At 38.0% G+C, this 27,480-nt stretch overlaps 1 protein-coding gene across 2 annotated transcripts in view; it reads left to right on the forward strand.

The window, feature by feature from the left end:
• Positions 1 to 27,480, forward strand: part of LOC148420561 (ras-related protein ORAB-1-like) — a 52,828-nt gene that overhangs the window by 8,332 nt on the left and 17,016 nt on the right. Inside the window, exons 3-5 of one of the 2 annotated variants that reach the window (XM_088421831.1) lie at positions 16,267 to 16,362; positions 21,850 to 21,945; positions 25,766 to 25,897. In XM_088421831.1, the coding sequence (XP_088277957.1) occupies positions 16,267 to 16,362; positions 21,850 to 21,945; positions 25,766 to 25,897 (324 nt within the window). The remainder of the gene's footprint in view (positions 1 to 16,266; positions 16,363 to 21,849; positions 21,946 to 25,765; positions 25,898 to 27,480) is intronic. The other variant, XM_088421832.1, reaches the window with a different exon arrangement.

The following is a 27,480-nucleotide window of genomic DNA, read 5'->3' on the forward strand; positions in this document are numbered from 1 at the left end:
GCCAGATTCACCCTGATTCTCGACTCGTTCAACCCAACTTGTCACATGCCACCTCTTGTTACCTGATCATGATTTATTTTTGTGAATACATTTCTACTATCATCTCAAAAGAGAACACTTTTAGTTGGATTTTTTTCTGTGGACAAATATTTGTAGTTATTTCTTTTTGAGAACAGGTCTGACATTTTATGTTTTTTTTTTAAATATTTAATAAAAAATTAAGATAATTATTGATTTTGTAAACAGATGTCTTGTGTAATCCCGAAAGATGACGCATAAAGATTTATTTTTGAGATAACAGTAAAGATCATAAAGACCAATAATTTTCTGCGGACAAATATTTATTTATTTGAGAACAGGTCTAACATTTTATGTTGATTATTTTTTGTGGACAAATATTTACAATTATTTCTTTTTCATAACAGGTCTAACACTAAGTTGATTAATTTTTGTGGACAAATATTTATTCAAAATTATATCTCATTTATGACAGATCTCATCTATGATTTTTCATGTTGATCATATTTTGTTGACAAATTTTTATTCATAATTAACATTTCTTTTTTAACAGCTCTCTTCTACGATCCAAAAAAATGATATTTTAATTTGAATAATTTTCTGTGGAAAAATATTTATTTATAATTATTTCATTCTGAGAACACCAAACCGTTGGAAATCTCTTAGATTTCTTTTATAATAAAATGGTATTTCGAGTTTCAAATTATTATTTATTTTTCCCCCCCAAAAATCTGTGATGCACTGAGGGTGCAATAGGCACGATGCGAAGTAGCAAGTATTTAACTATAGAAAGTGTATAAATATCATGGTCCTTTAAATTGATAACTTAATTTGATTCATATTCCAACATACAACCAATACATTCAGTCTTATGTCTGTCAAACTTATCTGACCAAGGCTATCAACAAATAATGAAATACTTTTTTTCAGCCAAGTACTCCCTAATGAATGCTAAGCATTTTTTGTTGAGGGGAAAAAAGTCTTTTGAGAGCCTGTTCACACATTGTTTGCTTTATTAATTTTATATTGCCATTTGTAGAGAGGTCTCTCTTGAGTTAACTGGAAATAAAAACATACAAAAAAAGGAAACAACTAGAGCTGCAAGCAGCTATAACGGGCCCTTGCAGACCTGTGCATGTTGGAGTATGAGCAGGTCTGGGTATGAACACATTTGGGTATGAACATGTTTGTGCATATGCAGGTGAACATTAGAACCAAATGTTTTAGAAAAGGTCAAATTTTCATAAGTCTTTGTTCAACGGGCTCAACTAAGTAAATAGAATCGCAAAAATTGTATTATTTCCTGCCACAAGGTGATTCTAGCACTACAATGGAATGTATGTATGTTGATGTCTGTAGGAATGGACTTTCATTCAATGTGTGAAGTTGTGACAAGATGAGAACATTTGGGTAAAATTACAGCAGCATTTACTGTTACGATAAATCATCGTAAAGAGCACTGCTGTGTATAGGTCACGGCCATTAGTAAAACATTGTAATATTTGGTGGAGGAAATTCGGCGCGTCTGAACGCCTGTCAGAAAATATTTCAGTGATATTACTTTGAAAGGCTCAACAAAGTACATAAAAATAAAAATGTAATTTAATTTTGCTGCCACCAGGTGGCGCCTCACTACAACGAAAAAAGTGTGTTGAGCATTGGACTCCCGTTACATGTATGAAATTTAGAGAAGATCACCTATTTCTTTAAATATTACCGTTCTGGCCAGACATCGGATTTTGAGGTGGTGTAAAGGCCAACGCCCATAATCGAAAAGTCATAAAACTGGAGATCCTTATCTCAATGTTCTCCTGACTAATTTTCAGTTATTTTACTGAAGCAGGAATAGCACAATACATGAAAGTGTAAAAATTAACGTTTTTGTCTGCCACCAGGTTTCGCTATTGGTCATTTGGAAATTTATCATGTAAAAGGATTAAGACCAGGAGTCTTAATGATACTGTAAAGCAGGGGTGTCCAAACTTTTTGCAAAGTGGGCCAGACTTTGTGTGTAAAAAATGTAGAAGGGCCAAACTTGGCAGGCGTTCTTTTCATATATCAGCAATTAATTTAAATACATTTCAGCGAGCCATTCTGTGTTTAACATTTGCTTTTTTATTTTCATTTCAGCTAAGCTAAAATGTTTCAGCTAAGCATGTGTTTTGGTTCATTTGAAACATGCATATAAAAAATGAATTGATTAACATTTGCTTTTTTATTTTCATTTCAGCTATCACTAAGCATGTGTTTTGGTTCATTTGAAACATGCATATAAAAAATGAATTGACATTAAATATTGAAATTGAATATTCACTTAACCACTTTTTTTAACACTTTAATTAACTTTTTTGTAACAGTTGAACAGACGTAATTGTGCTCTAGGGTGCAAATTACATTTGAAACATGAAAAAAAAAAAAAAAACAATCTCACCATGGCAAGTTTAATATTTATAGAATTTTTAAACACAATAACAGAAATGAACAAGTAAACAAGTAACAAGTATCAACAAGTGCAGGGCTCATTTAAAATATGAAATTAGTAACTATAAATGTTGATTGGATTTTTAAATGGTTATTATTCTGGAGTGAAAACTTTAAAAAAAAAACTTTTCAGATTTATCGTAAATGAAAAATGACTTGTCTGCTTGAGTATGATGGGTGAAACTGAGCTCTGGAGTGCAGGACAAAGGCCAGGTGTGGCTCTATGGCAGTAGTATGAATGCGCATGTCTTGTAAGTGAGAGTCCGATAGCTGTGTCCTCACACGGCTCTAATATAAGTTCATAACCGGGAATGTCTTCTCACACAAATAAGTCGAACCAAACAAGCTTAGCATTTTCTTACCAACTGCTCGAATCTCTTGGAAACTTGTTCTTATCCAGCTGTCAGTAAAAGTTGGCAATATAAAGCTGCTAGTGCTGACCGCAGCTCATTGCGTCACACTGCAGCTCAACTTTCCTCCTTTTGTTGATTGTCGCCATTTTAGAAAATTAGGGGCTCATACAGTCAATTAATCATATACTAATTTGCTGTTCCTAATTGAGCCTATAGATGGCAGCATTTCACACACGCAGGTAACAGCGCTGCTGCCACACGCATTAATTCTCCATGAGGGCCAGACATTATTGATTTTACGATGGAGGCTGCAGGCCGGATGGAAATTGACCAAGGGCTGCATTTGGCCCCCGGGCCGGACTTTGGACATGCCTGCTGTAAAGTTTCAAATTTTTAAAGCTTGTTCAGGTGAGTTCTAAAGGTTTTTGTCACTGTGGGCGAAGGAAACATTGACTTCATATTTTGAAACCATGCCTCTATCATATATTTCATGGGATCGTGACTATTTTTTTGGACCAATTGTGCCCCTAAGTCTGATAATGGTCTACGCCAAATTGGAAGAAATTGCACATTCAAAATTTTTTAACTCTTTCTGTACATCCTATCATACGGCTCTCTGAATGTTTTTTTTTTTTTTTTTTTTTTTTTTTTTTTTTAGGTCTTAGGGTCCTACATATCATAAAAATGTTGGTAGCTGTAAGTCAAACCAACTTTGTTTGGTTGCAATCTTTCGACTACAATGACATTTTTTGCTTCAACAAGGTGGGTCGAGGGGGTATGACAAAAAATCGGTTAGAAGTTGTGTTCTACATTGGACTCCCATCAACTGTATAACATTTTTAAAAGATAAAGACCATCTGAGTCCAATTACAGCAACTTTGTTCGTATTGGCAAGTCATCAGACTTTAAGGCGACGTACTGGCTATATTTCAGAAAAGGTCAAAGTTTCATAAGCAATTCTTTACAATGGGTGCAATATTTTTTTTAAAAAGTAGATGCAAGCTGAAGGAGAATGTAAATAAGTAAAAGTATTGTATTTAGCACAGAAAAGAGTTTATCCGAAAGTACATGATAATAAGATATTGTGTGAGTGTATGTATGTGTAATGTTTGCGTTAAGAAGAAGAAGCCAATGTGTTAGAAAAGGTCCAATTTTTATTACATTTGATCAACAAGCCCAATAAAGTATATAGAAAACGGAAAAATTATGTTGTATTATTTTGTGCCACATGGTGGTGTTAGCACTATGATGAAAAATGAGTTGTAGATGACTTCAGTACAGGACTCTTATCAAAATGTAAAATTTAAAGAAGGTGGTTTTATGTGGGTTGAGTTACAGCAGCTTTTATAGTTTCTGTTGTGTGACTTTGCGCTGCTGTATAGGCCATGCTTATTATCAAAACATCTTACTATTTGGTGGAGGGAAATAGGTGTGTCTAGTGGCTTTTCAGATAACATTTAAGCGATATCACTTCAAGAGGCTGAGCAGATTACATAAAAACGTTAAGGAATTGCTATATTTTTTGCTGCCACGAGGTGGCGCTCGCACTATGATTAAACCCACTTGTAAGTGGGTTTCTGTCAGAGAAATCTCAGAAAAGAAGACTAGGACAAGCCTAGCTGCTTAAACAGCAAAAAGAGTAACTCAGACCAGCCAAGATTGACTTTTCTATGCCAGGCATAGGGAAAAAGCTTGGGCAAATGTAACTCGTGGGTCTTCCAACGCTAGTTTTCACTGCCCAGCCGTCCCCCCCTGGCTTTTATTGAGCAAAAGCATAGCAGATTACAAGACACAACAAGAGAGCCAGCCGGGCGCCACTGGCAGCTGGGCCAAGGTCCCGGCTCACACTTTTGTGCGTCAACAGCTCTATCTAAGGACAGGGTCAAGATGAACTAGGATTGCATAAATGGGTAACAATGAACTAAGCACTTAATGATAACAACCTAATATATGATTCCCTTCACAGTTTCCCATTGGACTCCCATCCCATGTATGAAGTTTTGAAAAGATCAGATCATCTAGGCCCAATTAAAGTAACTTTTACCATTTTGGCGAGACATCGGACTTTGAGGTGGCATACAGGCCACGCGCTTTATTCAAAAGTCATAAAAGTTGAGAACCTTCATTTTCCCATGTCTCAAAGCTTTTCTGACCGTTTTTCAGTTAATTTACTCAAATAGCCATTGCACAGTACATGAAAGTGTAGAAAATAAGATTTTTGTCCGCCACCAGGTGGTGCTGTAAATGATTTGGAAGTTTATTGTGTATTAAGAGTATGACTTTTAAAGTCCCTGCTAAGTTTCAGATGGTTTGAAGCTGTTACAGCTGAGTTATTAAGGTTTTTGTCACTCTTGGCGAAGGAAATATTCAACATTATTTGAAGCTCTGCCCACATCTTAAATGTCAGGGGCTCTTCACGATTTTTGGGATATTTGTGCCGCTAAGTCTGATAATGGTCCATGCCAATGTAGAAGTTAATCGGGTGAACTGTTTAAGAATCGAAGGCACGAGTTTGAGACCAGCCAATGTATAAGAACAGGGCGAAGTTGCACATTAAAAAAATCATAATTATTTTTCTGTATATCCTAGAACATGACCTCCCACTGACTTTTTTGTAGGTCTTAAAAAGTTTCGTAGCTTTAGGTTATACCATCAGGATTGACTATAATCGTTTGACTAATGACATTTTTTGCTGCCACTAGGTGGCGCTAGCACTACACTGGAATATATGTTTGTTGATGTTTAAATTTAAAGTTAAGACCGGGTCCAAATACAGCAACTTTGTTCGTTTTGGCGAGACATTGGACTGACATATTTGGTTACTATTCGGTAGCCCTATAATTAATGCAAAAATGTATTACACGGATGTGTTAAGGGCAAGAGTCGTCATGTATCTGTAAAGTTTTAGATTTTAGTGAAGCTTGTACAGCTGCGTTATTAAGGTTTTTGCCACATGTGGCGAAGTAAACATTGAACGCATATTTTGAAGCCACGCCCCCATCACATTTGTTGGCGGATCTTCACGAAATTTTGATCAATTGTGCATCTAAGTCTGATAATACACCACAGCAAATTTGAAGTTGATTGGGTCAAGTGTTTAGGAGAAAGAAGGCGCAGTTCGGGACCTGCAAATGAGCAAAAACGGACCAAAAGTGCACATTCATAAATTCGTAACTCTTTTTCTGTACATCTGAGCATATACTGTAGTTCGCACTGACGTCTCGAGGTCCTACATAAGCCTATAATTTTCGTAACTAGGTGAATCGGGCCGGGACTGAGAGGCTTTTTTCCACTCATAAGGCTATTTTGGGGCCAATTACAGACACTTCGTTTTGGCGAGACATCTGACTGAGATGGCGTGCAGACCTCGCCCCTTCTCGAAAAGTCGTAAAATTTGTGAATCTTCATATTCCATGTCTTAATGATGTTCTGACCAATTTTCAGTTATTTTACTCAAACAGAATGAGCACAGTACCTGAAAGTGTAAAATATATATATTTTTATATATATATATATATATTTTTTTATATATATATATATATATATATATATATATATATATATTACAGTGGGCCCCCGGGTTACGAACTTAATCCGTTCAGCGGCTACGCTCGTAACTCGAACTGCTCGTATAACGGGCAATCCAAACTTATGTTAATTCGTGAATGCGTGCAATGCATGCAAAAACTTTAGGTATATATATCACGGCTTTATACACATATTAAAAATAAGTAACATAATTTACTGTACAGTTAAATTAAAAAACATATACCAAGGAAAAATGACATTTACCTTTGGAACAATGTAACTTGAGCTGGGTGGATGTGAGGGGAGCAGAGATCAACCCGCAAAGTTAACACAGTTACGTTGATTTGCTATTGCTCTTACAATGTCACAGTCACTGTTTCAGTCACGGTGTCAGTCACGGAGATGCTAAAACATCATCCTCTTACTTCTTCCTTTACCGCTACTAGCAGTTTTAGAAGCTATGTCCAACAGATAAAGTCTTCACAACATCCCTTCCTTCCGTTTCACTCATTTTCTCTCCTTCCTTCCATCCCGACCAGCTGTGCCATCAAGCTAGATAAAGGCGTTCGGCCAATAGCATATCGGCATTTCTGTGATTGACGTGACGCCGGCCAATAGCATCTCCGTGAGTGAGACCAGGTGACCTTAATCGACCAATAGCATACAGTGGGCCCCCGGGTTACGAACTTAATCCGTTCAGCGGCTACGCTCGTATCTCGAATTGCTCGTATAGCGGGCAATCCAAACCCATGTTAATTCGTGAGTGCGTGCAACGCGCGCAGAAGCCTTAGGTAAAATCATCACGCTGTATACATAAATTAATATTAAGTGACATAATCTACTGTACAGTTGCATTAAATAACAAATACAAAGGATAAATGACTTTTACCTTTGGAAAGACGTGACTTGTGCTGAGATAAGCAGAGATGAGCAGAGATGAATGCTCTAAGTCAATACGGTAAATCAGATATGCTATTGGTCTTACAGTGTCTAAGTAACTTTTTCAGTCAGGGTTTTCTCTACTTCCTTCCATCCCAACCAGCTGTGCCATCAAGCTAGATAAAGGCGTTCGGCCAATAGCATATCGGCACTTCTGTGATTGACGTGTGACACCGGCCAATAGCATCTCCGTGAGTGAGACCGGGTGACCTTAATCGACCAATAGCATATTGGCGTCTCCTTGACTGACTGATAATTATTTGCACTTTTTTTTTAAACGGTTGGAATGTATTGACATCTTATTGATTAAAACACATTTAAATCTGTGACGATTTTTTGTCCTGCAATCGGCACACTTAATTTCATGTCAACTGTTTTTCCCGACGTGAATTGAGCACGGTGGAAGCGGAGAGGTGGTTGTGTGTGTTGCATTTACTAGGCAGCACACTTATGGCTTGTTCGAGCGTCAGTTCACCTTTGGTTACAACTCACAAAATTGCAACAATGACGCTGTCCCAATGCATATTGGGAGATCGCCGACTAACCTGACATGCAATCTTGTCAAGCAACCATTATATGGCGCTGTAACATCACCCGTAATAGGGTGTAGAGATTAACCTCTTGAGTTAATACGGCAACGCAAATAGGCTATTGGTCTTACAGTGTTACAGTAACTCTTTCAGTCATGGTGCAAATCACGGAGATACTAAAACATCATCCTCTTATTTCTTCCTTTACCGCTGCTAGTAATTTTAGAAGCTATGTCTAACAGATAAAGTTTGCAAAGTCTTCAAAACATTCGGTTTTTCACGCATTTTCTCTACTTCCTTCCATCCTGTCCCATCAAGCTAGATAAAGGCGTTCGGCCAATAGCATATCGGCATTTCTGTGATTGACGTGTGACGCCGGCCAATAGCATCTCCGTGAGTGAGACCGGGTGACCTTAATCGACCAATAGCATATTGGCGTCTCCTTGACTGACTGATAATTATTCGCACTTTTTTTTAAACGGTTGGAATGTATTGACAATTAATTAAAAAAAAACACACACATTTAAACCAATGACAATTCTTTGTCCTGCAATCGGCACATTTAATTTCATGTCAGCTGTTTTTCCCTTTAGCTGTACAAACACTACACTTAAATGGTAATATATTTAGACACCGTGAGTGAGACAGTCAGTGTGAGATTGTAAGACCAATAGCGTTCACGTTACCGCCATAAATATCTATTAATGATTGTAGATAACGCAACTGCTGAATATATTGACGCAGTTAGGCGGGAACATTTCTACATACTCAATGGCTGGTTTGTCGGAATGCTCGCAAGACGAGAGGTTTGCTCGTAAGCGGAGGACAAAATTCTCCCTGATCCACGCTCGTAAGGCGGAATGTTCGCAAATCGGGATGCTCGTAAGCAGGGGGCTGACTGTATTGGCATCCATCCAATATGGGGTTAGTCACTGTCTCAGTCACGTGACTGACACCGTGACTGTGACGTTGTACGAGCAATAGCGTTCACGTTACTGTCACAAGCGTCACAGCTGACTTTGTTGATGCAGCCAAGCGAAAATATATTTGCTTACACAATGGCAGGCATGTCGGATTGTTCGTATGAAGAACGGTTTGTTCGCAAGCGGGGGACAAAAATCTCCATGGTCCACGCTCGTAAGCCGAAGTGTTCGTAAAACAGGGCGTTCGTAAACCGGGGGCCGACTATAATATATATATATATATATATATATATATATATATATATATATATATATGAACCACTAGGTGGCGGTATGAGCTAGGGCATGAGTCTTCATGTGTCTGTGACGTTTTAGATTTTTTGAAGCTTGACCATCAGAATTATTGAGTTTTTTTTTCACTTGGCGAAGGAAAAATTGAAGGCTTATGGTTAGCTTTTAATGCACATCTTGACATCAACATCAACCTCAGGTAAAAACATCAAAATTGTACACACATTAAAAATTGATGCCAAAATAGTATAGTAAGTGCTACATACTGTATATATAATATACATGTATAAAATCAGAAATGATGTCTACAAGTCATAAATAAAAAAATATAGAAAGGATTTATTTACCTTTGAGTGGTGCTTGTTATGCCCATATTCCCTAATAAGGGTTATCGCCACCATCGTTTCCATATGAATCATCTTACTTCTCTTTTTAACATCACCTGCAATCTTGGGACCCATGGCTAATCCTTTCAACTTTGAATTAAGCAGTAAAATGCACAATACATACAGTTTTTTAATCACTCACAATCGAACAAAGACATTCATTACCATTCTGCCATTTTGAAACGAGTGAGACGGACCCAGAGCAGACCACCATCTCTGTGAGGAGACGCCGACCAATAGCAGACCAGAATTGTAGTGACGCGTTGCAGGGAGGCAACTGTGACAGCAACTGAAAATAAGTCTAATTACCTAAAAACGTCCGCAGATGGAGACAACACAAATACAGCCAAGCCCCTAGAGTCATGACAGTTGTTTTTGTCATAAAACTGGGAAAATACCATAAAGATGGGATGAAAAAACTGAGTATTCCACGTTGCAACATGAAAATAACATAATCAAGGGACGCTGTAACACGGGGGGCCATTGTGTGTGAAATAAGTATTGAACACGTGTTTCTTGAGTAGACATATTTCTAAAGTTACTAAACTTTTTTTTTTTTTTTTTTTTTTTTTTTACAAGTTGTAGGTAACAACTTGTGCAATTGACATTTGCAATCAAATCAAATGGTAATTACAGCTTCAAGATACCTCCTGTATTGAGAAACAAGTCTCATACAAAGCACAGGTGGGATTTTGGCCCATTCTTCCACAAAAATAAAATCGTTAGGTCCTGAAGGTTCCTAGGACCTCTCCGATGTACTCTGATATTTATTTTCCATACATTTTCAATTGGATTCAAGTCAAGTGACTGGCTGAGCCATACCAGGAGCTTTATTTTCTTTCTTTGAAACCAAATGAATGTTTCCTTGGCTGTCTGTTTAGGATCATTATCTTGTTGAAATGTCCAACCTTGTTTCATTTTCATCATTCTGACAGATGGCAACAAATTCTGATCAAAAATATCCCTGTACATTTGCCCATTCATCTTCCCTTATTTACACTGAGTTTGCCAGTACCATTTGCTGAAAAACAGCCCCACAACAGGATGTTTCCACCCTTAAACTTTACAGTAGCTATGGTGTTTTGGTGGTGATGGGCTGTGCCCTTTTATCTCCACACATGACGAGTATGATTGTGTCCAAACAGCTCGATTTTGGACTCATCTGACCAGATCATATTCTCTCAGTACTTTCCTGGGTTGTCCAAATTCTCAAGAGCAACCTTTAAACAACTTTTAACATGCTTTTTGTTGTTGTGTTGTGAGCGTTTATATAGGCCATTGTGGTTGAGCGTACTACTACTAGTTATTTTAGAAAAAAGGTACCTGAAACTTCCAAATCTTTTTTTTTTTTTTTAACTCACCACAAGTGATTGTTGAACTCTTGAACAACTCTTCTTACAAGTCGTCTCACTCCTATGTCGGGAATCTTGCGAGGAGCTCCTGATCGTGGCTGGTTTATGGTGAAATGACCATCTTTCCATTTTCAGATGATGGCTTCAACGGTACAGAGGGATATTTGGGAGTTTGGAAATCCTTCTATACCCCATTTCCGCATTATGTTTAGCAACAATAGTGTTGTGCATGTCTTCTGAAAGCTCCTTGTTTTTACCAATCATGGGGTGTTAATTTTGTGAGACCTTGATAATTTGAAGGCTTCTTATAAACCTTCAATTGGGATTAAAGCAACTGGGATGTATTTCGACTAATTCCTTTCCATTTACTGGTTGATTGTAGCTGGAGTTTTGACACCCCATGTTTGATATAGAATCCATTTCTTTCAGAGGTGTTCAATACTTTTTTCCTGCTCTACCTTATATTGTTGCACATAATTTAATTTATGGTCATTTGTGTTTTGACATCTTTGCATATGTCAACTGTATGGATTGTTGCTTAAATCTAGTGACGATATCATATCAATAGCACCTTTATAAATATATTAACTCAGGAAACGCGTGACGTGTTCAAAACTTATTTCGCCCACTGTATGTGTGTGTGTGTGTATATATTATATATGTGTGTGTGTGTGTATATATATATATATATATATATATATATATATATATATATATATATATATATATATATATATATACCATCAAGCTAGATGAAGGCATTCGGCCAATAGCATATCCGCATTTCTGTGATTGACGTGACGCCGGCCAATAGCATAACAGTCTCAGTCCAGAAGAGTGCAGTCCTAGGAACATCAAAGATACTGCGCAGAACTCTCAAACTCCCAGGCCTCTGGTAGAGGACCCAAGCTTGAGGATGACATGGATACCACCCCGCTGTAAAATATTGTTGGTCTAGTAATTGCTAATTCTATTATGTACTTTTTTTATTTATTTTTCTTAGCTATAGAAAACAAAGAAGGAAAATGTCAATGTAATTAAAATCACTTTTTGTATATCAATTTATTGTCTTGTGCACAGCGAGTTTCTGGTTTGTATGCCAATCGCAACATCACTATTGATAATAAAAAAATACTGTTAATCCTAGAACATTTCAAGATGTAAATTTATTTTTTAAAAAAAAAGGAAAAAACCCAACAACAAATCAGCTCAATTTTAAACTTGACGTTACAAACTAATCTCGCAGGTTGGATAAAATTCGCTGGCTCTATGTTTGACACCCCTGCGATACAACAAAAATTACCCTGCCCTATGGGTTCCTTTTGCATCGTGAACAGCCTGGTCTGCTACATGTGCTTTGTTATTGCCTGTTGTTAATACTCATCTGCCTGGATCCCTGTCCTGCATTTGACTTGACTGGTAATATTTGTGTTTTCATTTGGAATAAGAGTGGAAATGTATCTTCGCCATAGAGTGCGTACTGTGCAATGCTTGTGTCAGTCTTGCATCAGTGTCGGTGACTAACGACTTCCCTCAGTGGCTTCTTTGTTTGTGTGCGGAAGCCTGGGATAACTAATCGGTGTTGACATATTTGATCAAGTTTTGTAGATCCTGCACTATTGTGCACTGAAACCAATGGTGAATAGTTTTTGTATTGACTCGCTTTCTCACTCACTTTGCATATGCTTCCAAAGTATGGTCTCTCCTCACACCATACTGTGTGTGTTGCATTCAGTTAATGCCAATTTTACACAATGTGGTTTTAACTATCAGGATAAATAGTTAAGGGCTGCTATTGCTATACTATGATCCCTCGTTTTACGCGGTTCATGGGGACCCTGCAATAAATAAAACCCACAATGTAGAGCTGCCCCCCCCCCTCCCCCAACATTTTTCTATAGGATAATGTTGCGTTCACACCAAACGCGATCCAGGCGTAAAAGTTTTGTATTGTAGTCAATGGAGTTTGCACGACAGGGCGTGTCAGGCGCGATTGACGCGTATGAAGTGACGTGAGGCGCTGCGCTGCGCGGCACGCAATTTCGCCTATCACGTGAAGTTAAAATATTTTACCTTGTGTCGCGTCATGACAGCCAATCAACTTCGGGAAGGTTCAACGTCACACAGGGGGCAGGAATGAATCATGGCGGCGGGTTTGCGGTCACCGGGAGCTATCCATCATGGCCAGCTGAGCTTTCAATACAAACACGGAGTCAAGCAAGAGCACTTACCTGGCTTGTAGAATGGCGGAAGGGAGAACTTGGGACAACTGGTATGTGCAGCGTTTGCTTCCTTTTTTTAACAGCTCTTGAACCGTAGTTACTGTGCCAAGATAGCGATAGTGCTGCATTGACAGCTCAGTATTTAGCACGGTATAGGCCACTTGATTGCAACCTTGAATTTTTTTTTTTTTTGGCAGACGAGTATTCTCGCAAAGCAAGGGACACCAGCACTGCTACATAGCATAGAGGGAACACTGACTATGGGAGTGTTTATGATTACAATATTCTGAAAAGATAAAGATTTCCTTTTAAAAAGACTCAAAGTATATTTGTTGTTTCTCTTCTTTTTATTACATTTTTTTTTGTAAATACATCTGCTTTTTTTGTCTTGACATCTGTTAACATTTAAACAGCCACTAAGCAGATAAATAAATTAAAATAATCACTAGATTTTGAAAGAAATCCTTTAAAATTATATATTTTCAAAATAACTGAACATTATTACTTCTAACCCTTAAAATTATATGTAATGCAAGTTGTTTGACGAGCATTAGCAAAAATGATTATGATTTAAAAAAAAACTTGCTTTTTTTCTTTTTTGAAGTCGTATTTTGAAAGCTTTTTGTGAGATTCAAAAAAGGCACAGAGGGTGAGCTGATTTTGGTAGATTTTAGTTAACTCACCTCCCACAAGTGGCACTGTAATCAAAATGTTGGAAATGTACTCATTTAGACACGCCCACCGAGTCACATTCACTTCCATGTGTGTTTGTCTGTTTCCCCAAGGGAGTTAAAACAAAGACCTCCTCATCCATTCATGCCGAGAATATAGAACTGCCCCTCCCAAAAAAAAAACCCAAAACAAAACCAGCAATTGCTCTCTAATTTCTTTCAAAGAGGAGGTGGCTTGTTGAGTCAACAGCTGTTCATAGTCTGCCCTGTTTCATTGCACCATTAGTTAGATTAAGCAATAAAGGAAAGCACTCATCACCAGTGGTAGGCAGTATAAACAGTTATTGAAAGCTTGACTTCAAAATACGACTAAATATTCTAACTGGTCTTCAGTCCTGTCTAGTGACCTGTAGCATGCCCCTGATTCGTGTCAGAGAAATCTCTAAAAGAAGACTAGGACAAGCCTTGCTGCTAAGCAGCAAAAAGAGTAACTCAGACCAGCCAAGATAGACTTTTCTATGCCAGGCATAGGGAAACTGCTTGGGCAAATGAACTCATGGGTTTTCCAATGCTAATTCAACTGCCAGCCGCTCCTCCTGGCTTTTATTGAGCAAAAGCATAGCAGATTACAAGACACAACAAAAGAGCCAGCCGGGCGCCACTGACAGCTGGGCCAAGGTCTCGGCTCACACTTTCGTGCGTCAAAAGCTCTATCTAAGGACAGGGTCAAAATGAACTAGGATTGCATAAATGGGTAACAATGAAATAAGCACATAACGATAACAACCTAATATATGATTCCCTTCACACTTTTCTATACCATGGTACAGGGAAAAAGCTTGGCGAGCAAACTCATGCGTTGCCGTCATTAATTCAACTGCTCAACCGCCCCTGCCTGTTTTTTTGCCTGATTTCCTTCACAATTCGTGAGCTTGCAGGTTAAGAGCCTTTAAAAGAACACACAGCTTTGACATTACAAAATTGCATCATCAGGGGTCCCAATTTTGCTCACATGATCGTGGAATGCTCTGCCACAACAGCGATGGCGATGATTTAGGATTGATGGGCCCCTGTTTCTTATTGAATATAGCAGAAACACTGACTCAGTGCTCATTTTATCTCTGAATAGTGTTGGGTCGCCCCGACTTGCAATAATAAAAAGATATGGGTCCCAACAGATGTGTTTGGAGTACCAAAAATTGCACATTAAAAAGGACAAAATTTAAGGTTTAACTGTATTGACAAGATGTTAGCAAAAACCAACAACAGAGACCAACAAATGTCACAGTAAAATTTATTAAAATAATCACTTCTTGAAAAGACAGGATGATAGTGGATCTGGCAAACAAGATCTGGGCAAACTTGTCATAAAACCCATTTGTCAAAGTCCAATAATCCATGAATGATCTTATTTTCAATGGTCAACATACAGTTGCTCGTGCATTTAATCTCTGCTGGCCCATTACGTTTCTTTTAAATGTCTTGATCCTTTTTAGTGTTGAAAAGTTGTTGTTGTTGTTGTTTTTTTTTTTTTTTTACACAGTTGCTATCATTGGAGTTGCGATGATAATTTTGAGCAGTGACAAAGTTTCAGATCATGCAACATCATCAACTGCAGCAGAGACAGGGTGTTACCATTATGCCACTCTGAGTGACTGTACAGCAGATTTTAGTTGTACATTCAAATTCAGCACATGGAAATGTGCCACTGTGCTGCTCTAAGGTGATCACTTTTGCAAAATCTCTTCTTCACTTGAGCAAACCACCAGGCTTCCTTTCAAACTGCTGCAGTTTATTTTCCTGCGTATCATCAGTGCTGTCTCTCTCTCTTGAAAGATGTCATCCACTTTTTCTATCTTTGAATCCCATTGTAGTCCATGTCGCGTCCAACCATTTATATTGTGCCTTTCATGAAATCCAAGGCTCTTTACAAAGAATAGCAATATCACACTGTAAGGCCAGTGGTGGTGAACTACGTTGCATAGCCACAGCTGCCCTGGCGCAGACTGACAGAGGCGAGGCTGCCATACCGCGCCATATGGCCCCTCCGACCAACCACTAGGACACAACAGCACTTGACTCTGACAGAGCGGGGATTGAACAGCCGGCCCATCAGTTACTGGACAACCCCCTCTACTGCCGGAGCAGCCTTAGAGTCACATCAAGAGGAAAAAACCATGAAGTCAACTTGAGAACGTGATTGGTTAAGGCAGCCAAAGAGTATGAGTCATTACAACAACCGTACAAAAAACATTGCGCCTGGGGAACAAACGATAATTTGAAATTATGCATCCCACGGCAAATCATGCGCCGGGGACTCAGAGACACAGGTAAACGAGAGCACTTTTGACTCGTTTTAATGAAAGAAAAAAGTGATTTTTTTGATGATGCACAAATTTACATTCTGGTCAAAATATGACTTAATCACACTTTTGCTGTACACTTGTTGTACATTGATAATAAAGACATTCTATTCTATTCTGTTCTATTTTATTTTATTCTAACGGTTTAAAACTGTGTCTGTGTGTGTATTAAAAAAGTGACTGATTCTTTTTTCCCCCCTTTTCTGCAGGATGATACTTACACAGAAAGCTACATCAGCACAATTGGTGTGGACTTTAAAATTCGGACCATTGAACTAGATGGAAAGACCATTAAACTTCAGATTGTACGTAGCACACCATTGTTAAGTGGTCTACAGTTCAGCTCAGTTTGTTTTTTTCTGTGAATATGTTGGTTGGAAATGCCATATTTCATATTATACCATACACTTTTGTACAAAAATAAGGCACCATTGCAGGGTGGCAGCCTTATGCTGGCCTCGCTTTGTAGGTTTTCCACTCATCAGACAAATGAGTCATAACTGAGCGTATAATTTTGTCAAAAACTCAGGCACCATCCCGGGGCGGTGGCTCTGCGCCATCTTTGCTTTGGAAGTTTTTCGCCCAGGAGCCTCACCTTGCTGCACGCTGACTGCTCACTTTTGATTTGCCAGTGGCAGCCGTCTGCAGACTTTGCCTCGGGAATTTCTGGGAACAAGTTTACTTTGAAAATATTTGATCGAATTACTTCAGATGATCAAACAGAACCAAAGCTATTGTATTTTTTTCCCTTTCTTTTGTGCATATTTGAAAGTGGCAGGTTTACCTTAGTACTTTTCTTGACAATTTTTCTTCTTGTCGAATCAGATATCAATCACTCGCAATCTTGAGACCCATGGCTAACCCATTCAAGTTTGAATTAAGCAGTAAAATGCAATATAAATACGGTTTTGTAACCACTCACAATTAAACAAAGCTTTACTGTACCGCCATTTTTAAACAAGTGAGGCTGATCAAGAGCAGACCAGCATTGTAGTGACGCGTTGCAGGGAGGCAAGTCTGACAGCAACTTAAAATAAGTGCAGTTACCAAAAAACGCCTGCAGATGAGGAAAAAACAATACAAATACAGTGGGCCCCCGGTTTACGAACTCACTCTTTTACGAACTTTTCAACTTACGAGCGTGGACCGCGTTGTTTTTTTGTCCCCCTCTTACGCCTAAACCTTCCGTCTTACGAACACTCCGACATGCCGGACAATGTGTTCGTACAATTATTTTCGCTTTGCTGCATCAACGAAATCAAATGTTGACGCTTGTCACTGTAACGCTGAACGCTATTGCTTTTACAATGTCACAGTCACTGTCTCAGTCACAGAGTCAGTCACGGAGTCAGTCACGGAGATGCCAATATGCTATTGGTTGATTAAGGTCACAGTCCCGGTCTCACTCATGGAGATGCTATTGACGTCACGTCAATCACAGAAATGCCGATATGCTATTGGCCGATCGCCTTTATCTAGCTTGATGGCACAGCTGGTCAGGATGGAAGGAAGGAGAGAAAATGAGTGAAAAACGGAAAGAAGGAATGTTGTGAAGACATTGCAAACTTTATCTGTTAGACATGGCTTCTAAAATTGCAAGTGGCGGTAAAGGAAGAAGTAAGAGGATGATGACAATAGAAACCAAGCAGGAGATAATAAAAAAATACGAAGGAGGCGCACGCATAGTTAACCTTGCTTGTGAGTATGGCCGTAACCGCTCGGCAATCTTCTAAGGGCAAGACTTTCCTTGCTGGGGTCCTTGCCGGGGGACGGACCTCGGTCGACAACAAAATGGAGAGGCTTCTTCTATTATGGATTAAAGAGAAGGAAATCGCCGGTGATATGTTATAGTTTGAGAAAAGTTCTTGTTTAAGAAAATAAATAAATAAATTCTGCGGGTTGGTCTCTGCTCCCCTCCGCCTCCACCCAGCTCAAGTCACTTCGCCCCAAAGGTAAATGTCATATTTCCTTTGTGTATATATGTTATTTAATTTAACTGTACAGTAGATTATGTTACTAATTTTTAATATGTGTATAAAGTCGTGATGTTTTTACCTAAGGTTTTTGCACGCGCTGCATGCATTCACTCATTAACATAGGTTTGGATTGCCCGTCATACGAGCAATTCGAGATACGAGCGTAGCCGCTGAACGGATTAAGTTCATAACACAGGGGCCCACTGTACAGCCAAGCCCCTAGGGTCATGACAGTTGTTTTTGTCGCAAAACCGGGAAAATACCATAAAGAATGGATGAAAAATCTCAGTATTCCACATTGCAACATGAATAAAAGCATAAGCCAGGGACGCTGTAACACAGGGGTCCACTGTACTGTAACTGAAAGGCAGAACAGAAACATTTAAACTGAAAAAACAAGACAATCAGTGAACGACTGCAGTCAAGGTGTCCCACTCACGTGAAAAAGGAAGTCAAGTGAGCATGGGAGGAGCTCAACACTTTTAGTAGTAAAAGATGTCCGCTTTGCCTACATGGAAGTGAAAACATAGGATTAAAAATGTATAAATAAATGATAAATTAACATTTGTCTATTGTAACACAATATATCGACTTGTGAATAAAACGTGAACAAACATTTCAATTTTGAGACAAAATAAATTGAAGAGTTTCAAATAAGCATATTGCAAATAAATTCAAGTAGACATTCATTTTTGTTTGTTTTTTATATTGAAAAGGATCCCATTGGTCTCACAACATTAGACGAATCCTGAAGAAAACATACCAACTACAGGTCTCATGCAAATTCTGTCTCCTCACCATCTGATCTTAAAAGTAAAAAAACATGAAGTCCCCTGAAACACCAATACTTTACTCATGGGACCTGATTTTTTAAATGTATTTTCTTTAGCTATCATAATACCAAACTAGTCCTGGAAGATACTACACAACCCCAGGGGTCCCCCAAAATGGATCACATCAAAATCTGATATGGCATTTCAAAATTAGTGACTCCTTGAAAATGTGACATTTTACTGTCATTTGATCACATATTTAAAAACCATTAAAAAAATAAACTTTAGCTACCGTAACACCAAACCTATCCTGGGTGACACTTCAGTAATATCACACCTGTTCTGGGGGGCACTTCAGCAGACCTGGGGTCACCAAAACTGGGTCCCATCAAAATCTGGTGTGGCATTTCAAAAATTGACCCCTGAAAATGCCATGTTCAACTGTAAATTATTAACATTTTTAAAAACATCATTAAAACATTCTTTAGCTATTTTAATACCACACATGTCCTAGGGAACACTCCAATAAGGGTTCCATCAAAATCTGATGTCATGTTTCAGAATTAGTGACCCCTGAAAATGATACATTCAACTGTCATTATTTCGCATATTTTATAAAATAATTAATAAAAATCTCTAGCTATCATAACACCACACCTGTTCAGAGCTCCTCTGGGGTCCCCTATACTGGGTACTATGAAAATCTGATGTGAAATGTAAAAATGAGCAACCCCTGCCACGTTTTAACTGTCATTTTATCACTTTTTTTTTTTTTTTAAACATTTCTTTAGCTATCGTAACCACACCTGTTCTGGGGGACAGCTCAGCACCCCTGGCATCCCCCAAACTTTGACCCTTCCAAATCTGATTTTGCATTGGAAGTTAAGTAACTTTTTAATATGCCATATTAAACTATCAATATATCACATACAGTGGGCCCCCGTGTAACGACATTAATCCATTCCGTGATTGGGGTCGTTAGGCGAATTTGTCGTATGATGGATAATCCAAACCTATGTTAAATACCTAATGTAGCCAGGTAAAATCATCAAAATTGTACATACATATTAACAATTGTTTCCAAAATAGTATAGTAAGTGCTACGTATATATAATACAAGTATACAATCAGAAAACATCATAAAAACATAGAAAGGATTTATTTACCTTTGACTGCTGCGTGTTATGCCTATATACCCTAATAAGGGTTATCTCCAGCATTGTCTGCATATAAATCCTCTTCTTACTTCCCTCTTTAACATCACTAGCAATCTTGGGACAAATGACTTACCCTTTCAACTTTGAATTAAGCAATAAAATGCACTATAAATGCGGTTTTGTAACCACTCACAATCGAACAAAGCTTGACCGTTCCATCATTATGAAACAAGTGAGGCCGACCCATAGGAGACCACCATCTCCGTGAGGAGATGCTGACCAATAGCAGACCAACATTGTCGTCACGCATTGCATAGAAGCAAACGGCAATAGTAAATAAGTGCAATTACCTAAAAACGCCAGCAGATGGAGGCAAAACAACACAAATACAGCCAAGCCCCTAGGGTCATGACAGTTGTTTTGTTCTCATAACCGGGAACATGTCATAAAGAGGGGATGAAAAAAACTCAGTATTCCACCTCGCAACATGAAAATTTCGTAAATCAGGAAAGTCGTAACACGGGGGTCCACTGTATTTAAAATATAATTACAAAAATATTTTTTAACTGTCATAATACCACACTAGTCCTGCAGGACATTGCAACATGCCAGGGGCCCTTCAATTTATGTCATGTCTAAATCTAATATTCTCTGACAAAGTTTTTGTCTATGTATAATTAAAAAAAATTAAATAAAAACTAAAAATACATTTTTGGCAAATTTGAATCATAACTACCCTATGTGTCCCCCTTTGTAAAGACTAAATATAAATTAACTGTACTTTTATTTTATTTTTGCAACTTAAAAATATCTTCTCATATTTGTTGTGGTAGTATAATGATATTAAAGAAATTCTGATTCTTTTTCCGATTAGGGGTCACCAATTTTGCAATATGACATTAGAATTTTATAGGTTCCACTTTAGGGGACCCGAGGGGTGCTTAAGTGTCCCCCAAGACAGGTGTGGTGGAACGATAGCTAAATAATTTTTTTAATGATTTTTTTTAAAATATGTGATAAAATGACAGTACAATGTGGCATTTTCAGGGGTCACTTATTTTGAAATGCACCATCAGATTTTAATGAGACCCAGCTTGGGGGAAGCCTGGCATGCCAAAGTGTCCCCCATGACAGGTGTGGACTTATGATAGCTAAAGAATTTTTTTTTTATGGTATTTTGAATATGTGATAAAATGACAGTTAAATGTGGGATATTCAGGGATCACTTATTTTGAAATGCCGCATTAGATTTTGAATAGACCCAATTTGGAGGACATTAGGGGTGCTCTAGTATACCTCAGAACAGGTGTGGCATTACGATAGCTAAATAATTTTTTTGTGCTTTTTTTAAAATGTGATTTAATGACAGGTAATGGCATTTTCAGGGGTCACTAATTTTTAAATGCTGCATCAGCTTTTGATAGCACCCAACTTGGGAGACCCCTAGGCTTTTCCCTCAGAACAGGTGGAGTATTATGATAGCTAAATAATTTGTTTAATGTTTTAAATATGTGATAAAATGACAGTTAAATGTGGCGTTTTCAGGGGTCACTAATTTTGAAATGCCACATCAGATTTTGATTAGACCAAGTTTGGGGGAGCCCTATGGTGCTCTAGTGTCCCCCAAGACAGGCGTGGTGTTACGATAGCAAAATCATTTTTTTAAATGATTTTTTCATAATGTCATATATTGACAGAATGTGGCATGTTGATGGGTCACTTACTTTGCAATGCTATAAACTATACTATGGAATACTATAATTGTTTTTGTCTGAGTCCATTGTTTTCAATCACAGTGTGGAGAATTTGTTAAGAAAACATTTAATGAGGGATTTTTTTTCCCTGTAAATCTGACTATCCCTGCTTTTTTTTTATGGTTTTGACAGTGGGATACAGCAGGTCAAGAAAGGTTTCGTACCATCACTTCCAGTTATTACCGAGGCGCTCATGGTATCATTGTAGTGTATGATGTCACAGATCAGGTGAGTGTAACACTCAAAGCATTTCCTACTTTTGACACAATGTTTATTATGTTTTACTTCCCTATCTAATAAACCCCTTTAACTTCATATTAATTTCACTGTATAAAAGCATTGGTTCAAACCAAGTAATATTACCTCATTCTTATGGGGATAAGCAGTACACAGAATGGAGAAATGGATGGATAGCACTCTGAAATGGTTACAATGAGATCCTGACAGCAAGGAGCAGGCGGCAAGTGTTCACAGTTTGGCTTTAATCAGTGGCACAAAATGATTAAAAATTACCTTGAAATATATCGCTAATAGGTTAAAGGGCCTTTAACATGTTATATTATACATTTTCCTCAGTGTAATATGTGCATATATATTACATTATTTATTAAATAGTTTTATGGTATCGATATTTCTAACCCGGAAGTAAAACGCCTTGTTTGTAGAGGCTGTGGCTTCTAAAGTGTACCTGCCTCGCCCTTTTAATGACTTGTACAATACCGGCGGGCCAAAGATGCATCATCTTGACCGCTCATCGTCGCGAGGCTCACGGCTGATTGATGACTACTCTAATAGTGTGAGCAACGGGGCCAAAAACAGGCATTTTACTGACATTAAAATGCAAAATGATGTCAATACAATATACTCAATAACAAACGTTGCTCCTGGCAAATTAACATTGATTGTCCGGCTGTGTCCTCCCAAACACACATTTTGGCCACTTGGGCATTTTCTACACTTAAACGATGTAGCGAGTTGTTTGTAGCTGTTGTTTACTTCTCCGACTTGGTTCAAAAACCGCTTCCTCCAACCAAAACAAAACTAAAAGACACGGATAAGGTCGGCGTGTATTTTCACTTGCACACTTTTCTTGTGCGAGGAGGTGTAAGGGGAGACACAAATTGTCATTAGTGCACTTCAAGCCGTTTTCATCTGTACAGGCGGGGCCAGTGTGAGGCACAGTATAATCAAGGAATGCTTAAAAATGCATCAATGAAGTAAAATTTCACTTTGGGAGTGTTAAGGATGCGAAATCTACACTGGAACATGGTTAAAAGCTCAAAAGATCCAAAAAGTTGACTTTGAATGTTTTGGCCCCTTTAAGTCAATTTTGTAAAAGGTTGACGCCATACTGCAAAGTCATTTGAATCAGAAGTTGGGATAGTCACGCGTGCATACTGTTAAAATATTTGAATATATTCATAGACTGTAAGCTTTTTTCCCCATTATGCCAGAGTATTGATTTTCGCATGCAACTGTCAATATGCTGGAACAACTATGTTCAAATCACTTTTGCTGTAAGTTTGAATGACAAAAATGGTTTACTATCTACTAGTACTCTACTAGTAGTAGTGATTAATGTTTGTGAAAAAATCAAGCAGACAAATCCTGTGTTTTAGTCCACCTCAGGAGCTGCCATTTTGGCCTGTAATCTGCTGTAATGGAAATGGCTACTGACTTGTTTTGCTAACATCACTGTCAACTATTTTCAGTGCGTGGTTACGTGATTTTTGCAACATTAGTCTGTGGGCTCTTGACGGTAAATTTCTGTCAACAGCAAATAGCAGTACAGTACAGTACAGTACAGTCTTTTTTTTTTGCAGCTAAACTTGAAGTTAAATTCAATAATCCTGTAATCATGCTGTAAGTTTTTTATTTGCACTACAATGCATATTTGCAGGTTGTGTTGTTTTCTATCATGGTATTTTAATCATTCCACAGTTAAGTATCTATATGAATGATGAAATTGATTTAATTTCTTATGAAATAAGAGTTTATTTTTGCTCGAAATCTTTATAACTAAGAAGCAAAATGCCTCAGATTGAAACTGCACCTCTCGGCATACCGTATGGCTGGCTGCCATGCCCCCTTCATGACATGGTTCTAAAGCCAACCGGCCACAAAACAATAACAAAACCAATGTGTGCAGCTTTGCTATTACAACGCCAAGAAACGCAAAAGTAGAACGTAAACAGTACTTTACTACAAGAATCGTTAGAAGTTAATCACAGAAGAAAATTTAAATTTGCTGGCCTCCTCACCACGTTTGGCAGGGTGTTTTAACTGTCTTGCAGAGCAGTAACAGCACAGAATAGAGATGCACCTCAATGAAAATGTTTGGCCGAAACCGAAACACATGGCTGAAAAACTGAAACACAGAAAGAAAGCTATGAACCCAAAACCTTTTTTCATATGTTTAAGCGTGACAGTCAATCAACTCTAGGATCGGTCCTAAATGTCACATGCAGTATCCTAACTTGTCTGCTCAATAAGAAGACAATTAAGAAAACTGGAACTGATCAAATCAGACCTGACCAAACTTTTTCTCCGCCAGTTACCACTTAAAAAAAAATGAAAAGAAAAATGTTATTGTTTATTTCAGGCATGTCCAAAGTCCGGCCCGGGGGCCAAATGCGGCCCGTAGTCAATTTCCATCCGGCCAGCAGCCTCTGTCATAAAATCAATACCGTCTTGCCCGCATGGAGAATTAATACATTGGATGAATACATTGCGTGCGCTAAATGCTGCCATCTCTAGGCTCAATTAGGAACAGCAAATTAGTATATGAGTACAGTAATTGTCTGTATGAGCGTCTAATTTTCCAAAATGGCGACAATCAACAAAAGGAGGAAAGTTGAGCTGCAGTGTGACACAGCAAGCTGTGGTCAGCACCGGCAGCTTTACATCGCTAACCTTTACAGACAGCTGGATAAGGACAAGTTTCCGAGAGATTCGAGCATTTGGGAAGAAAATGCTAAGCTTGTTCGGGTCGACGTATTTGTGTGAGAAGACATTCTCGGTTATGATCTTAAATAAGAGCCATGTGAGTACACGGCTACGGGCCTCTCACTTAAAAGACATCTTGCGCATCCACACTACTGCCATAGAGCCACACCTGGCCTTTGTCCTACACTCCAGATCTCAGTTTCACCCATCACACTCATGTGGACAAGTCATTTTTCATTTACGATAAGTCTGAAAGCGTTTTTTTTTTTTTTTTTTCACTCCAGAATAATAAACATTTAAAAATCCAATCAACATTTATAGTTACAAATTTCATCTTTTAAAGGAGCCCTGCACTTGTTGATATGACTATTACTTGCTCATTTCTTTGTTATTGTGTTTAAAAATTCTATAAATATTAAACTGCCATGGTGAGATATTTTTTTATGTTTCAAATGTAATTTGCACCCAAGAGTACAATTACTTCTGTTCAACTGTTACAAAAAAGTTAGTGTTAAAAAAAGTGAAGTTAAGTGAATATTCAATTTCAAATTTAATGTCAATTCAATTTTGATATGCATGTTTCAAATTAACCTAAACACATGCTTAAGATAGCTGAAATGAAAATAAAAAAGCAAATGTTTAACACAGAAAAGCTCGCTGAAATGTATTTAAATTAATTGCTGCTATATGTAAAGAATGCCTGCCAAGGTTGGCCCCCCTACATTTTTAACACACCAAATCTGGCCCACTTTGCAAAAAGTTTGGACACCCCTGGTTTATTTGGTCGTTTTGGTTCAATAGTTGTATTTTACAGCAAAAGAACCAGATCAATCGATCACAGAAAGTTTATGCCAATTTCAATATTTTATTTAAGTAAATACCGATTATAATAAGTCTTTTGAAAAATAGCTGCTGAAAAATTTTAGATTAATTCGGTAAGACATTTTTATGGCTCGAAGTATTATATTTTTTATCTATGTTGGCTTCACCGTTAATGTACGACGGCTGAACAGGAATGTGTGGACTATTCCCATCTTTGAGTTTGGCAAATGGATACACTATATTTTGGCACATACTAATCGTCTTTTTTTTTATGTCACAGGAATCGTTCAATAATGTAAAACAATGGCTACAGGAGATAGACCGCTACGCGAGTGAAAATGTCAACAAGTTGCTGATCGGAAACAAATGTGACCTGACAACAAAAAAGGTGGTGGATTACACAACAGCAAAGGTAAACCCCCAATTGCATTTGGACAGAGCCATATACACATATTTGGGGATTTTTTTTTCAGTATTTTACAAACCCAATTGCATTGAAGTTGGAATGTTGAGCTAAACATGAATAAAAGCAAATCATGTTCAACCTATGATTAATTGAATATAAAATATAGAAAGAAAAATATATAATGTTCAAACTCACAAACTTTATAGTTTTTAGCAAGTAATCATTAAGTTGGAATTATATGGCTGCAACACATTTCAAACTAGAATATGTGCAATTCCTGAAGAAATTGCGTGTGAAGGTGAAACACCTGAAAGGAGAGGTGTTGAATGATGTGGAATGGCGGGAATTGGGGGAATCGATTAAAGTAGGAACGGTTGAAATCAGATGAAGAATGGCAAAGATATAAGGGAAAAACTGAAAAAGTGGAATTGTGGGTAATTTTTGAATTGTGGATAAAAATGGATGGGCGGGCATTGGGGGAATCGATTAAAGTTGGAGCGAAGGAAATCGAAGCAGGAATGGCAAAAAAACAAGGGAAAAACTGAAAAAGTGGAATTGTGGGTAATTTTTGAATTCTGGAAAGAAAGCGGATATCACCATGGAATGGCGGGACTTGGGGGAATCGAATAAAGTTGGAACGGTCAGAATCGGATGAAGAATGGCAAAGATATAAGGGAAAAACTGAAAAAGTGGAATTGTGGGTAATTTTTGATTAGTGGGTAAAAATGGAATAGCAGGCATTGGGAGAATCGAATAAAATTGGAACGGTTGGAATCGGATGAAGACTAGGAAAGATACAAGGGAAAAACTGAATGAGATGTCTGATCAGATATCCAAGATGGCCGCCCCTCAGGGCTGATCGGGAAATGGAGTCAGTGTATGCAGGCAAGTTTCCAAGATGGCCACCTGACGACCCCATTGGAAATGGAGTACTTTGTCTACCTAAATAGTAGTCCACGAAGGCCAAACGCCCACACAATGAATGACCTCATTGAAAATGAATTAGTTCATTAAAGGTACAGTGTGTGGAATTGTGGGAAAATTTTGATTCCTGGTAAGAGGTAAATGAATACACCAATGAATTGGCGGGGATGAATGGAATAGTATAAAGTTGGAACGGTGGGAATCGGATGAAGAATGGCGAAGACAGAAGGTTACAATGTTTTGGCAAGAACAGTTAACTGAGGAATTATGGGTAAAAAAATTGGAAAAACCTGAAATGTTTGGTGCGAGGGTGTTCTTGGCAATCTAACCCATAAGGGGAAACACCTAAAGTTGGAACGATGAGTATAGGTCAGAGGCAAATGGAGATATCACAAGAGGAAACATAAAAAATCTGATTTTTCGCGAGTTTTAGGGGGCTATTACATATGCAAAAATGATGCATTGTGGGTAAATGACACCCTGAGGTCATAGGCAGGGTCAAGATGAAAGGTTAAACGCTGAATCGGCCTGAATCGGACAAACACCTGTCGTCATTAAAGTGAAAAAAAACAACTTTTTTTTATAAATTTTTTTTATAAAATATCACAAAATTTCAAAAAGTGAGAAAAAAGTACACTTAAAAATCAAATTCTGAATTTTGGGAG

Source organism: Hippichthys cyanospilos, chromosome 8 (genome assembly GCF_059441005.1).
Source record: "Hippichthys cyanospilos isolate Australia breed blue-spotted pipefish chromosome 8, RoL_Hcya_1.0, whole genome shotgun sequence".
Lineage (NCBI taxonomy): Eukaryota > Metazoa > Chordata > Actinopteri > Syngnathiformes > Syngnathidae > Hippichthys > Hippichthys cyanospilos.